This window comes from Acanthochromis polyacanthus, chromosome 14 (assembly GCF_021347895.1).
Source record: "Acanthochromis polyacanthus isolate Apoly-LR-REF ecotype Palm Island chromosome 14, KAUST_Apoly_ChrSc, whole genome shotgun sequence".
NCBI classification, from domain to species: Eukaryota; Metazoa; Chordata; class Actinopteri; family Pomacentridae; genus Acanthochromis; species Acanthochromis polyacanthus.
Genome location: NC_067126.1, coordinates 35,261,915 through 35,277,257, shown reverse-complemented (window position 1 = coordinate 35,277,257; position 15,343 = coordinate 35,261,915). Strand labels below are relative to the sequence as shown.

Sequence of the window (15,343 nt, the reverse complement as noted above, 5' to 3'; positions counted from 1 at the left end):
ATAAATAATAACAACAGAGACAGATGGAAGAAAGGATCAAAACACTCGTTGTGTAAAAACGTATTAAAATTTTATTTACAGATATGTACAAAAATAATGTCCCTCTTCCTGAAGTGTCCGTGGACCCTCCTTTGGTCCAATAAATACCGGTGGGTGAAATGGTGCAGGAGTGTGAATGTGAGTGTTCTGTGTTGTTTAGAGCCTTTAGGGCGTCTGCTCTGCTGGATTCATCACTCGGCCCATAAACAAGATGGATCCTGAAATGCAGAGCACAGAAAAAAAGAGCGATTTACAAACTGGCAGGCATTTATCTTTTTTGTTTTAAACACATTTGAATTTGTTCTGATTTTATGAGTTGGAGTTAGTTGGCTCATCTGTCTGTTATGCTACCACTAGGGGGGGCTAAATCAGAAATACTCAAATCTGCACACTTTAAGAAAAGAAATGTGCAGAAACAACGGCTGTCTGGAATCTGATCTATGTATCTATAATTTAAAGTTCCTTTTTGGCTTTATTAGACAGGAAAGTAGGGAGAAGAATGGGTGAAGACCTGCAGTAAAGAGCCCTGAGCTGGAATAGAAGCCAGACCATCAGGGGCTAACTGTTTATGGGTCACCTGTTCAACCAGCTGATCTATCCTTCAGCACATTTGTTTATGTTGTAAAAAGCATTAAATGAACTTTTTTTTTTGTCCAGCCTGGCATACTGACCAGAACTAAAGACGTGTTCGTCCGTTTCTGGCATAAACATTTCACACATATATATACAGACAGATGACAAAGGAAAAAAGCCAACTCCTGAGCCCTACAGTGAGGGACTCTGGTGTCTCTCTTCTGCTGGCTGGTTGATTAGTCACTACTAATAAATACAAAGTTGTTCTGAGCGATCGCCTTTAATCTAAACATTTCTATTCTAAGGAGAGAGGCGTCTCCGGGATGATCTTAGACCAGCCTCTCCATCATCAGAACACCAGATGAAGGAACATCCTTCAGAGGACAGGAGCTCCATCGCTCCAGAGACTTGCTCAGATGTACTGAAGCTGTTCTGGGAGACACTTCATGTTGGCTTTTCCTTTAATTTGTCACTCAGCTCTGCTATAGTAGGTTCTGAAAAAGGCTCAGTCATTTCTTACACTATTTATAGATGTTTAGGAAATATTTATCAGACTATTTTCAGCTCAAATCTTTCTACTCCACTGAGTATTTCTATGGTGTCTGTCTGATCAGCGCAACTCATTCAAAGATCTACTTATTTTCATCCTAAATCTAAAATGTCAAACGGCTTTCCCTGACTAGGGTGCTTTTCTTGACTAAAACATTTAAAACATCTGTATGATGTGAAGTAAATACCTGTGTGAACCTGTCGCAGTAGAAATAAGAACGGCCGATCTGCTTTGAAAACTGGAGCTCGGGATCTTTTGAGGAGGACCATCGCTGCAGGGATAGAAAATCACGTTTTAGAAACCTTAGACAGTCGGGTTTTTTCTCTTCTATTAACCCTTGTGTTGTCCTGCGGGTCAAAAGTGACCCGGTTTAAAGTTTGAAAATGTGGAAAAAATATATATATATTCACAGTGAAACTTCTGATGTCCACATTTTCAACATTTTTTTTAGAATTTTTTTAAACATTTTTTAGTGGAAAAAGAAATGCTAAAAGTGTTTCTTAAGAAAATTCACAAAAAAATCAACCAAAGATCATTTTTTTCTGAATGTTCTTAAAGAAAATATTATAAGTCTTACTGATATATATGTAATCACTTTAGATATTTTTAGGATTTTTTTTGGAAGATTTTTACTAATTTTTTTGAAAATATTTACAGGATTTTTTTTTTGCCAAATTTGGAGGATTGTTTTAAAATAAAACCTTTAAGGGAAACTTTTAAGGAATTATTGGAATTTTCTTCCTGTAGGTTTTGCAAATTTTCAGGAATTTTTTTGCTGAATTTTTGGATTTTTTTTCGGACAAGGAAACGCTATTTTTTTGGTGCCCATAAATTAGGACAACAGGAGGGTTAAAATCTATTTGTTCTATTAATATCTGTCATATTATCACCAGTCGCAGCAGCTGCTTTGGTCCCGTCCTCCGTGACTTCTATCCTGACTTCATGGAAGGCATCAGACACATAGAGACCCTCCTCCACTGCAGAAGGAACAGACTGTCAGACACCTGAAGAACCTGAGCTTAAACCTGAAGGACATCCTGGATGCTTATGGACTGACCTGAGATCCCGGTGAAGTCGGCTGCTGTGGGGTTGAAGGCATCGCTGATGCCCATAGCGGGGAGCACCGACCTCAGGTTGAACTTGTTCTGCATTCTGAATCTGGAAACACCACAAGAAGATCCACATTTATGAACCAAAGTCTGTAAGTCCTGAACCAGTCTCTAATCCTGAAGCATTATTCTCTACCTGGGGAGGAAGATGTCCATCCTGGTTCTGCGCAGGCCGGTGTCCCAGGACGCTAGGTGGCGCTGTGTGAGCTGAGCCTCCAGGGAGGACAGCGGCGTCTTCCTCTCGCTGGGTAGAACCACCTGCAGGCTCAGGGAGCGGCCCAGGAACGGCAGCTCCAGAACCGTGTAGCGCTGATCCGATCCCGTCCTGAACTGACCTGAGGGGAGGTCAGCGAGGTCAGGACTTCTTCTGATTCACTCATCAGCAGAATTTAGTTTCACCTGATTTTATTTTAAACGTCACAGAACCATATCCAACAGATTAAAAGAAAGACAACACCAGAGTAGAAACGGAAATGACTCATAATTTGTAACTGAGAAACATATATTTAACTAAACATTTTATGAAATATGTAGGAAGTGAAAACTTTTTTCTTGTCACAGTGATAATAAACAATTATTGGATGGTGAAAGAAAATGTATTTAAATGTCCTGAATGGAACAAAGCTGTAATTGAATACAGGCAAGACCGGAAAATAAAGAGAATACAAAGATAACTGAGTTTCTAATAAATGTGGAGCTGCATGTCTGATAGAGGAAGAACTGGTTGATGAGGACCAGATAGTGGAGAGGGATTAATGTCATTTAGTTCAGAAAATGACAAAGAAAGAAACTGTCAAACACCACCTTGATGATCAGAACTGTCACTGACAAATTTTATGGAACAACCATCTCACAAGTTTAAATAATTCAAGTTCAAAATGTTCATAGAAATATTGCTCTTTTAAATTCAAGATAGATAGATAGATAGATAGATAGGTTTAGTGTTTTTAAAGGATAGAAATAACAGCTCGGTAAACTTTCATCAGCACTGACATTATCAGCTATAAATGTTAAGCTGTTAAATCCTCTGCACTGTTCAGTCAATAACTCTATCTGAGACTGTTAGACGAGCTAATAAATCTCAGTAGGTTCTGCTGAAAACTACTGCTGGAATAAGAGAGCTGAGATCTGTTCAGTGGTGAAGCTAAAAAACCTCCACTGAGCTCAAGGCGACCCCTAACAGGGTCTGAATAACATGATCTGACTCAGCCAGGAATATCTCCAAACCACTGATTCACTGCAGGAGAAAGATCAGGCTGCAGCTCCCTGTTATCCTGCTGTAGATTTAAGGAAAGGGTTTCTGTAAAACAAACATAACAGCCTGTTAAAGCCAAGGATGAAGGAACAGCAGCCTGGACAGTAGTCAGGGGAACTGCTGGTGGAGCGTCTGCATGCAGGGAGGAGAGCTCGATCAATAAAAAGCCTTCACCACCTGAAGGACCAGGAGGATCGATCTTATTGCACAATCTAAACCTTCACTAAAACCTGTCGGTCTCAGCGTGCACGTTGATGAGTTTCCAGCCGCTAAGAGGAAACACAGTCAGAGCAGAAGGGGAGGATGCTGCGTGAAACGTGCAGCAGAACAGACTCCAGGTGAGTGAAACTAATCACAGGATTACAGCCAGTCATATAACACAGTGGTCTAAGTAAACTGAATAGTTCCTTCTAACTGCATCCTCCAGGGGATGACTCTCTCTCTTACCAAAGCTGACCTCTGCAGCCTGGTACATCATGGGCACCTTAATGGGAGTCCCATCAGGCAGGATGAAGGGCAGGTTCTGGGTGTTGGTGAACAGAAACTGCTTCTGCCAGACGCCCCTGAAAGCCACCGTGTTGACCAGCGCCACCTGCAGGCGGTGTCCCCACCACAGGGCCTCGGCCTGGGCCTCTCCTGATCCAGAGAGCTCTCCACTGCTGCTTCCTGACTGGAGAGGCCACGGCTCATCTGGAGGGAGAAGCATTTATAGAAACATTGCAGGACTAAAACTTCTCTTTCGAAACAACAGGAACTCATAGCATGACATGTAGTCCTGAATATATGCTAAAAGAAGTCCTCAAACATCTGGCAACACGATAAACATGAAAAATAAGGACATCCTCTACACAGAATTACTTTAAGTTTTCCTGTTAGTATTACCTTTAGTGTAGAAATACTGTGAAGTAAAAACACTTTTTAACCCTTCTGTTGTCTTCATTTACAAGCACCAAAAATATTGTTTCCTTGTCAGAAAAAAATAAAAAAAATTCAGCAAAAATCCCCAAATTTCTGAAAATTTGCAAAACATTCAGGAAGAAAATTGTAATGATTCCTTAAAAATTTCCCTTAAAAGTTTTAGTTTTGAAAAATCCGTCAAATTTGGCAAGAAAATTCTTGTAAATATTTTCAAAAATGAGTAAAAATCTTCCCAAAAAAATCCTAAAAACATCTAAAGTGATTACATATATAACAGTAAAACTTCTAATATTTTCTTGAAGAACATTTACATAAAAATCAACCAAAATCCAGCGAATTTCGCTGGATTTTGGTTGATTTTTATGTGAATATTCTTAAGAAACATTTTTAACATTTCTTTTTTCCACCAAAAACTGTTAAAAGATTTCCAAAAAATGTTGAAAATATGGACATCATAAGTTTCACTGTGAAAATATTTATTTTTTTCCACATTTTCGAACTTTAAAACGGGTCGATTTTGACCCGCAGGACGACACGAGTGTTAATGGAACTGGTACCAGTCTGCAGACTCACTGAACAGGGAGTTACATTTAGCTTCATGTAAGGGGTGCAGATATGAAAGTAAGGATGCTAAAGCTGATTTCTTTTCATCACTAGGAGCTCAAATATCACCTCTCTACAAACTTTATAGAGCTGACACTTTAAAAACCATTGCTTAGTTCCCCATTCTTCGCTGGACAGTAAAATAGGTTGATTTGAGCCTGTCATGATCCCTGTTCTAGCCCCTGCCCTTCTTTTTCCTTCCTCTTTTCTCCCCTCTCCCTGTCTTTGTCATCTGCCTCGTTTGTATTTCTGTCACTGCTGTATAGAGACGTCTGGACTACCGTGGCCGTGTCCTCCTCGCTCTGCTTGGCCGTTGGGCTGGCTGAAGTTGGCTCGGACCACGGTGGTGTTGGCCCAGGCTGCTGCATGCTGGGTGAACTGGGACAGCAGCTGGACGCCGCTCTGGATGAACAACGTGCACGTCTGCTGCAGCCACATGCCCTGGCTGCTGTTGCTCATGTCGCCCTGGGAGTGCAGCAGGAAGTCCTGGACCTGGGCGTCTGCAGAAAGAAGCACCCAGAGGACAGATCAGAGCCGGAAGGACATTTGTCTGAAGGAAAGGTTTTAGATCAGACCTGGAGTGATGATTATCTGAAGGACAGGTTTCTTCTTTCTGGATATGAACAGCTTTATGCACAACTACTGCTGGAAAATGCTTGACCTTGTTTAACCCTCCTGTTGTCTTCATTTACGGGCACCAAAAATGGTTTCCTTGTCTGAAAAAAAAAATCCCAAATTCAGCAAAAAAAAAAAAAACTCAAAATTTCAGAAAATTTGCAAAACTTTCAGGAAGAAAATTCCAATAATTTCTTTCTATAAAATTTTAATTAAAAAATTGTAAAAGAAACTCATTTTGAAAGAATTCTTGTAAATATTTTTCCAAAAATGAGTAAAAGCTTCCAAAAATATCTAAAAGTGATTACAGATGTATCAGTAGAACTTCTTATTTCTTTAAGAACATTCACAGCAAAATGCAGTGGAAAATTGATGGATTTTGGTGGATTTTTCTGTGAATGTTCTTAAAGAAACATGTTTGACATTTGTTTTTTCCACCAAAAAATGTTCAAAAGTTTCCCGACAATGTGGACATCAGAAGTTTCACCGTGAATTTTATTTGCCTCCATTTTCAGACTTTAAAACGGGTCGATTTTGACCCATAGGGTGACACCAGGGTTAACAGCAGTTTCAGCATCCGATCATCAGTGCTGCTGCTAAAATATAATTCACCATGTTCAAAATCTGTAAAATAATATAGAATTCAACATATTCATTCCAGCAACTAAATGATCAAAACATAAATGAAACCAGAGATTCTCTCAGCAGTTACTCCAAACAGAAGCAGCTGATTATGGGCTGTCTCCTGTCATGCTTTAATATTCACTTCTTTTTCTTGTTGCTGTTGCTGTGGGCTCCTGCTAGGGCTTCACCAGGAAGTAGATGTCCTCTGTACACATCTTTCTGTACCTGTCTGTAGCTAGAGTCTCCTTTCTCTGTATTATTCTGTTTTGACAGTACAGAGATACTAGCTTCTGCCTCTAGCTGCAATCTAGTGCTGTTAATAAAAGCAATATGCTGTTTTTCTTTCAGATTTCTTCAGTGTTGTGACTGTTTGGTTAGTTTTACATTCTGTCCATTCGCTTATATTGCTTCTTATATGTATGTCTGATAATAAACCAGTAAAAAGCAATCATTTTATATCCTATAAGCAGTCACTACACTGTGTGATTTCTACCATAAGGTGGCTTCTATTCTACGCAGAAGCACCAAACCAGACAAAAACAGACAAACTTAAGAATAAATGACTTTAGAGGATTAGTCATTGAATCAGTGATTTGACCATATAAGACATTTATCGAACTAAAACTGGCACACACTCGCTGGTTACAGTTTCTCCTGTGTGGGAATTTTCAGATTTCTGCTGTTCCACCACCATATATTAAGCAGTTCTGTGTTTCAAACTGTTCTGCTCACAGAAACCTCTAACACCAAGACGCTGACGACACGAGACATGATCGGGATGCTTCAGAAGTGAAACTCTTCAAAGCCACACAGTAGAAGCAGAACCTCCTGTCATCAGCTTCCATCCCCTGACAGGTGAGACCGAGTCCTGCAGGTAAAGCAAACGGCAGCTCGTTCTCATTTAGCCTGTAATTAAACACACAACCTGTTGACCCACAGGCCGAGCTGCAGCAGCGGTTAATGAGATTAGAGTTGGTGTGGAGGCAGGTATTATGGCTCCAGACACCGCTGGGCTCTGCAGGGCCAGCACCACCGCTCCACACCACCTGGTACCAACAGCCCTCTCCAGGAGCCACTAATGCTACCTGCATATTATCAGAAACATGAGATCACCTACCGTTCACGCTGTATCCCAGGGTTCCCTCCAGCTGGGCCAGCGTGTTGCCCCGGGCCCCGAGCTGCAGCAGCGCCAGCGACAAGGAGACGCTGGTCGGAGACATGATCAGGTTGGAGGTGTTCTCCGTCTGGGCGAGCTTCTGGTAGAGGCTGACGGCCAGCCGGGCGTGCAGCTCCCTCATGCTGTCCTGAAGGTTGCCGTTACCGTGGCAACCCTCCGCCAACCACAGGCAAACCAAGAGTGACGCCACCGGCAGACGACACATGTCCTCAGGAGCCCACAGGGAGGAGAGGAGGAGCAAGAGAGGAGGTTACGGAGAGGATGAGTCCACGGGGAGGAGAGGAGGCGTCCACAAGGAGCAACAGGAGGAGCAAAAAACACCAAATCCTGCACAGAAAGTAAATAAGAACCAAAGGTCAGGGAGGTCATCTAAAGACTCTCAGTGATTTGTTTAATATATTTTACATGATAGAGGACACGTGTGACGTCTAGTATTCTCTTTGCAGATAACACTCTACATTTTGAAAATATATTTGTCTGGTGGCTCAAAGTAGCTGCAGCATTAAAATGATTCTCACATGTAAATGCATGATTGATAAAAATCCAGTCAGATTTTTTGTGCATAATCATTATTCAAACCTGTCATTTTGATATTTTTGCATCCTTCAGTGCCATTTTATTGCACTTACTGGCTGATGAATCTACACCTGATCCTGGCTTAATGAACTGCTCTGGTGATTTTTGGTTACTATGACGTCAGTAAAAGTGCAGCTACCTGTGAACAGGTGAGGTAGAATCCGTTTTAACTCCAGCTGGATCATCCAGCCTCTGCAGGGGAAGCTGTGTCCTGTCTGTCCCCGGCTCTCAGTCACTGGTCCCGGCTTCTCTGTGAGTCCTCCGGTCAGTCTCCGGTTCAGTCCTCCGGTCGTGTCTGGTCTCGTCCTCCGGTCCTCCGTCTCTCTCTGAAGCAGGCTGCAGTCATAAGACCCGTTTAAAGGCAAACACTCCGCTCCGTGTTGGCGGTCTCCGTCGGCGACGTCCGTACCACTCGTCCGGGATTCCTGCCTCCCCGGGGCTATAAGGAGCCAGGCGGAGGGAGGCATGTCACCGACCAGCAAATCCCAAACCGGGCAGAGGGGAGAAAACACCCACACACGCGCGCACAGCAGAGACGGGCAGGCATGCGCACATTTCCTTTAAAAAAATACAGGGATAAACTAAAAAAAAAAAAAAAAAAGGAACATTTTATTTTATTTGAAGGCATACATAAGTAGATAACATATGGAAAAATATAAGGATAAATAAAAAATAATTACACAAACATGAGCTAATACCAAGATGGAATTACAGTTATGAACAAATCGTTTGCAGAATTTACTGTAAAAGTGAACTGATTTAAAGTATAGACAGTACTTCCTAGTTTTCTCCAAGCTGTTATCTTTACCATCCATCCACTATTGGCAGTCCAGTGACTGGATGATGCTTGTTGAGATGCAGCTTCGTGATCTGTTGTGTTGATAAATTACTATAGGGTTAGGGGAAGTTTGGTGCTGATCCAAACCATAGAACTCCTGACATTATCTGTGAGAAAAATTCATGGTACTTTAAATTCTGAAGGCAGACAGCAGCCACAATAAATCCTCTGACTTATGTTGTGTTACTGCAAAATAATAGTAATAATAATAATTCCTCATAAGCCACCAGTAATAAAGAGATGCCTGTAGTTATTATACATTTTAAACCCATGAATGTCTCTATTTTTATATGCATGACATTTCTCAGTGTAAAAGCCCAGAAACTAGTAAAATATGTGCTGCATTTAGTCTTTTATAGTACATTAGAGAGCCGTGACAGTGCTAGTATCTCGGTGTCTGATTTACCTCTTCCCCTAAAAGCTGATCCATATATTTCCCTAATGAGTCAGACATTCGTAACTATGATTTATTTTGTCATAATTGTGCTTAAGCTGCCACATTAGTAGCTCTACAACTTAAATGATCACTGATGAGCTCCTGTCTGATTTCCAATTGAGATCCAGAAGTGTCTGATTTAAAGCCAAATGAGTTGGATTAGCAACTTCCCCGGAGCCTCAGGCCTTTCAGACCGATGCCAGCTCGTTTGTTGGAAGTTGATTTATTAAATCTGTTTGGCAGTATGCACTTTAAAAGCATAAAGTGATCTCTAATGAACGTGGCTTTAAGTCAGGCCTATAATAACCCCTCAGGTCCACCTGTTTTGTAGATTGTTCCCTGACTTTAAATGCAGAAGGCATGTATTTCTAAAGAAATTCCCACAACACAGGGATTAGTGAGGACCTGCAAACAGTTGTGTTTTTTTTTTTTTACCCCAGTGCACCTTGTGGATTAACACAGCCGTAGAAACAGTTACTATTTATGTGTCTGTGTTTTTCAACTTAGTGCATTTTTTTTTGGACTCGACCTTGAAATAAAGCAGGATGACTAAAGTGTCCCTTAAAGAACTGCAGTAATTATTTTTTTACGGTCACAGAGGGAGAGAGGCACGAAGACATCCACTCTGTTATACAAGTCTTTCGGCCTTTTGTTGTGATGATCAAAAGACGTCTCTGTGTCACGCTGCACCGTCAGAGTTTCTAATTGGCATCACTGTGAGGAATGTGGACTCACTCATCATGGACGTGTCCAACGTCTGATGAATAGCGTCAGGAAACACTGCACCAGGGCTGGGCGCAGGCATGAAAAAGGCATTTAGAGACATTGAAAAGATAGGTTAGCTCCTCTGAGACATACAACAGGGAACATTTTCATGAGCAAAACCCAACCAGTGAACCACTACATCTGTTCAACAAGCTTTTATATAAGGAATATTGTATGTTTATTGAGATTTGTTAGTAGGGTTAGGGTTAAAAGACCTCTGAGCTTGCATTGTGATAAAGGGGATCTTTTTAAACTTGACAAAAATGTAGGGAAAAAGAAAACATACACTTCCAGTCTTTGCGCAAAGCTAAGCTAACCACAGCTGTCTGTTAATCCAGCAAACCGGAGTCAGGTTTGTCCAGAGACGATTCCAATGCAATTTATTGTGCTGCTTCACAAAGATGCATGGATAGAAATAAGTGTCTATCGATGTATCTCTGTGAAGCAGCACTGTAGCTCAATGCTCTATGATGATAATGCCCAATGTGTTATTTTAGCAGCTATAAACTTAAGCTTGTTCACCGTCTTGGTGTAATGTGTTTTAATTAACACCATGCAAAATACAGGTGAGGGTCAAATATGATGTTTTTGAATGTTTCTAAACTGAAGTAGGACAAATTCAATGTTTGATCCTCATATATCCATCAAATGTCATTGAAAACCATCCAGCATTTCCTTATTTTACATGCAAAACTGCAAATATCATCTTCATGGTGGCGTAAATGGAAAAATATGGATATTCTACATGTCTAAAGCAGTTAGTGGCTAAAAACAGAACAGTGAGGAAGCGATGTGTCAAATAACCTTCAGTGAAAGACTAGACTTGATTCTTTGAATATCAATATATTTTAGAACAATTCCACAGATAAAGCTTCACTAAGTGTCCCGCTAAATCTGTCTTTATCAGCTCTTCACAGCTCTTTTAATGTAGTGGTTTTGCATGAGAGAGGAAGACAGTAAATTAAGTAACTTTCAGGGAAAAATCCTGACATCCTTGCATGAAGCAGAAATCTACTAAGACTTACCTCGAAATGATCCTGTTTGCAATATATATGCTGATCAATAAAGACAAAAAACATGAAGAATTTCAACAGTATGCCCTTTATTTCACCTAAAATCAATCTGCTGTGGAATGATCTCCCCCTCAACCGTCCCTCCTAATTGGGGACATGACAGTCAGCAAAATAAATTGTGGGTATTTTTTCCCATGAAGGAGAGCATGATTGGTAGCCATCAGGTATTTGGCTGCTTTGTCTTTTGGGGATTCCAGCCATTACTGGACTTGACTAATTAGTGAAGCCGTGGCTTGGCTTCATTAAACGGAGTCGCCACATTCTTTAAAACCCAACGCTCCGACTCCCAAGGCAGGAATTTGGAATTTTAAGGACTTTGTTGGAGGAGATGAGATGTCACGGTAACTGACCAAAGACAATCGTCTGAAAAGACGCCGTCATAAACAGCAGCTTTCATCTTCATCGGCGACGGGGGCCTTTAAAGGAACATTATGTTAGAGGTTCACATTTGTGCAGTAGAAATAATGATTTGTGCTCTCTGTTTCTAAAGCCAGGACTCACTGCCGCTGCTCTGAGAGGTCAGGATGGAGGTCGACTTCCTCACTCAGGAGGCCTCAGTCTGACAGGAGCCTCATACTAAACTTAATCATTATTCATTTATCTGTTCAGGTAAGTTATTATCTAAGTCATTCAGCACTGTTGTTGCTTTTTTCTTCACCAAATATATCAAATATATGATGAGAAAACTGAAAATCCTCGCAGCTGAGACATGAGGAACAGTAAGTTTAGTTTAATAAATGGACAAAAAGATAATAAGAGGTGTTGATTTGATCATCACCAATACATTTTTGCAACACTAGAGTACCTCTAACATTCTGAGACAAAATGCAATAATAGATAACACAATAATCCACACAAACAATGCAGGTTTCTTACCCGTTTTAGGATATTTTTGTAAGAAATTAGTAAAGTTGTCAATGAAGAAGTAAATCTGTTTTTTCTTTATGAGAGCTTTCTACCTGCTTTAACTAATCTTTTAATCTTTTTGAATCTCTTTGTGGTCATTTTAAGTCTCTTTCTGATCATTTTGTGTCTCTTAATGGATGTTTTGCATCAGTTTGTAGTCATTTTTCTGCTAACTGTGGTTCTTTAGTGTCTCTTTGCAGTCATTTTCTATCTTTTTGTGGTCATTTTGTATGCCTTTGTTGTGTGTTTGTGTCTCCTTGTGGTCCTTTAGTGTTAACAGATGATTTGTATCAGCTTGTTTTCATTGTGCCGCTCTTTGCGATCATTTTGTATCTCTCAGTAGATGTTTTGTCAGTTTGTAGTATTTTTGTGCATCTTTTGAGTCTCTTTGTTGTCCTTTTGTGTGTCTCTGGTCATTTTGTGTCTCAAATGATGTTTTGCATCAGTTTGTAGTCATTTTGCATCTATTTGTGGTCCTTTTGGATGTGTCTGTGTTCATTTTGTGAAATTCAATAGATCTTTTGCACTAATTTGTAGTAATCTTTTTTTTATCTCTTTATGGCTTTTTGCACTTTTTCGTGGCCATTTTTTTATTATTAAGAGATATTTTTACATTTGTTTGTAGTCATTTTTTCATCTTTTTTTGGTCATGTTGTGACTATTAATAGATGTTTTGCTTCAGTTTGTGCTCCTTTTGTATCTTAATTAATGTTTTGCATAACTTTGGAGTAATTTTGCATCTACTTGTGGTCATTTTGTAACTTTTAATATATATTTTGCATTACATTTTATACATTTTGCCTCCTTTTATTGGTCATTTTGTGTCTTTTTTGACATTTTGCAAGTGAAGCAGATTCCTAAGGTGCTGCTGTTGGTTAAAAAAACTGCAGCTGAACTTTAGAATATAACTCACTCTGGAGAAGAGACTGACTCCTGTCTGAAGCTATCTCTCATTTTGTGCACATATTAAATTCTAAGCAGGACGTGCACCGCGTGAAATCTGCTCCCTGTTTCCCTGGCACTGCTCCAGTAGGCCTCTTCAGTAATCCATCCATGAAATGTCCAATGATAACTACGTGCACGTGAATGTCAGGCTGTGTTTCCAGGAGCTTATCGTCATTCTGTGAAAGTTTTTCCTTCCTTAACCAGATATGCTAACTGATGAGTGTCTGTGTGACTCCGCGATGCCTCCGCCTTCCTCCACATGGCGGTAACTTAATCCCTGGCTAGCGGAGACTGTCCCCATGCTCGCCGTTTAGACCCACTCCATCACCTCTGACCCTGCAGGGGAAAGAACTGAGGTCACGGTGCAGAGGAAAATAGAAGAATAGCACAAAAACAAAAGAAGAAGAAGGACTACAGCATCAACAACAAGGGTTAGAACAAGAGAAAAAGATGGACTATGACAACATGAAACCAAGAAGATGCCCAGAAGAACAAAAACAACATCCAGAGAACCTGTCAGGATCCAGTAGTAGCAGCCTGCAGCCAGACGGTGAATACATGATGCGTCGATGCAGTTTGCTGTGACTGACTGAGTCATTCTGCTTCACCTCCAGTGCCCTACTTCCCTTCAGGCTCCGGGGGAGGATTAGAGGGGATGCCGGGCCAGGCTGCAACAACGCCGGTGTCGCCAGAGCGATCTGCCAGGTACGCCACGGCGGATTAGAGCCACTAGTGCTGGCACTGGGAGGGGGGAGACGTGAGGGGACGCGTCCACGTAGGCATCACCTCACGGGGACACGAACACGGCTCCGGAGAACCCTGGGAAACATGTTGCTCTGGGCATGAGGAGGTGAAAGGGAATGGGAAAACACCACATGATAGGAAGGAAGCACGAGTTTACTGACCTGACTCCTGCAGCATCTTTAATGAAGCATCCACCTCAGATTATTGTTACTATTATTATTATTATTGTTGTTGTTGTTGTTCTTGTTGTATACTGTGTTGGTTCTGATGAGGAATCAATTCATCTGTGGTGTCGCTTTGTAAAAATCCGGTTCCTGAACTGGACAGAACTTATTCTATCTCTTTCTGCAGCTCTTTAGCACCACCTGCTGCCATTCTGCACTGAACTATAGAGCATAAATTTATGTGAACAGACAAAACTGAACTGCAGACATTCATATAATATCACAAGAACATTAGCTGATTTAGTTTCTCCCGAGTATTTGATATTTTAACAATAAAAATAAAGCAGAAACTGTAATTTACAAGCATTTTCAGGTCTCCAATAAGGTCCCATATATTAACTGCAGATAATTTGCATGAAGAGCGGCAAAATATTGCAGTAAACGACAAAATTTAAAGTGAATCGTATTTTATGCTGTTGCTGCTCACAGGATGAACTCATATTAAGACACTTTAGATCATGAAACAACAGATCATTAAAAAGATGGATTTTTAATTGATGGTTCAGTAAACAAACCTGAAAAGTCCTAATTATGTCTCTTATTATCATGAGTTTATGTTTTATTTATCAGGTTAATTTAAGGTCTCCAGATCAGTAAAGACCGTTGATTACAGAGTTTAAATGACGCCATGATTATCTGGAGGTTGTTTTGCTGATTAAAGCTAATTAATGACTGTAATTGAGGACTCTTCATCAGATCTACAATCAACTTTCAAGCTGCTCTTTATTCTGCTGTCTTTATTTTTGACCCACTTTTTGTGATTTCGTTTTTTCTTGTGCCGTTTCTGGACAATCTGCAAAACTCTGTTGTTTATGCTCCACAATATTTATTAGATTTTTACGTTTTCTTTAAATGAAATTCCCCTCAAAGTCGTATCAGATGAGCGGAGCAGCATTTTAATAGATTAGATGGATTGTTGTTGCCCTTCAGGATGGCAAAACGCTCCGATTGTGCGTCTGTTCATGTGATTTACACATCAGACAGTGTTCATGGAATTTATTTTAATACTCAGCATCATTTTTCTTCAGCAGGTTTGGTCTCATTTCGATTCCAGCTCTGACCGCTGGAACTGAGAGACGCTGCATGCTTCAACTATTTAGCTATTTTAGCCACTGCTTTCTGATTTTTTGGAGCTTTTTGTGGGACATTTTTGCTATAATTGAACAAGAAAAGCAGAGGAATGACAGGCAGTGAGGGTTTACTGGGACTCAAACAGAGGAATTGCTGCTTGAAGGCATCTCTACTCGTATTTTATGTATCTATCGGCTGGTTTTACAATTTTATTTTCAAGTTAGATCTCTCAATCCCAACACTCGGGCTGGAGTCCTGCAGTCAGCAGGTTCTGTATTCACTGTACAGATCAACTCCAGACA

General features: G+C 40.6%; 1 protein-coding gene across 1 annotated transcript; it reads right to left on the bottom strand.

Moving 5' to 3' along the window:
- Positions 1-48: 48 nt before the first annotated feature.
- Positions 49-8,572, bottom strand: serpine3 (serpin peptidase inhibitor, clade E (nexin, plasminogen activator inhibitor type 1), member 3). Its single transcript, XM_022195869.2, has 9 exons — positions 8,179-8,572; positions 7,404-7,790; positions 5,329-5,547; positions 3,974-4,216; positions 2,408-2,606; positions 2,220-2,320; positions 2,053-2,139; positions 1,350-1,433; positions 49-257 (listed from the first exon to the last, which is right to left on the bottom strand). The coding sequence occupies exons 2-9, from the start codon at positions 7,666-7,668 to the stop codon at positions 205-207; spliced, it is 1,251 nt and encodes a 416-aa protein (XP_022051561.1). The 5' UTR covers positions 7,669-7,790; positions 8,179-8,572; the 3' UTR covers positions 49-204.
- Between the last annotated feature and the right edge of the window lie 6,771 nt (positions 8,573-15,343).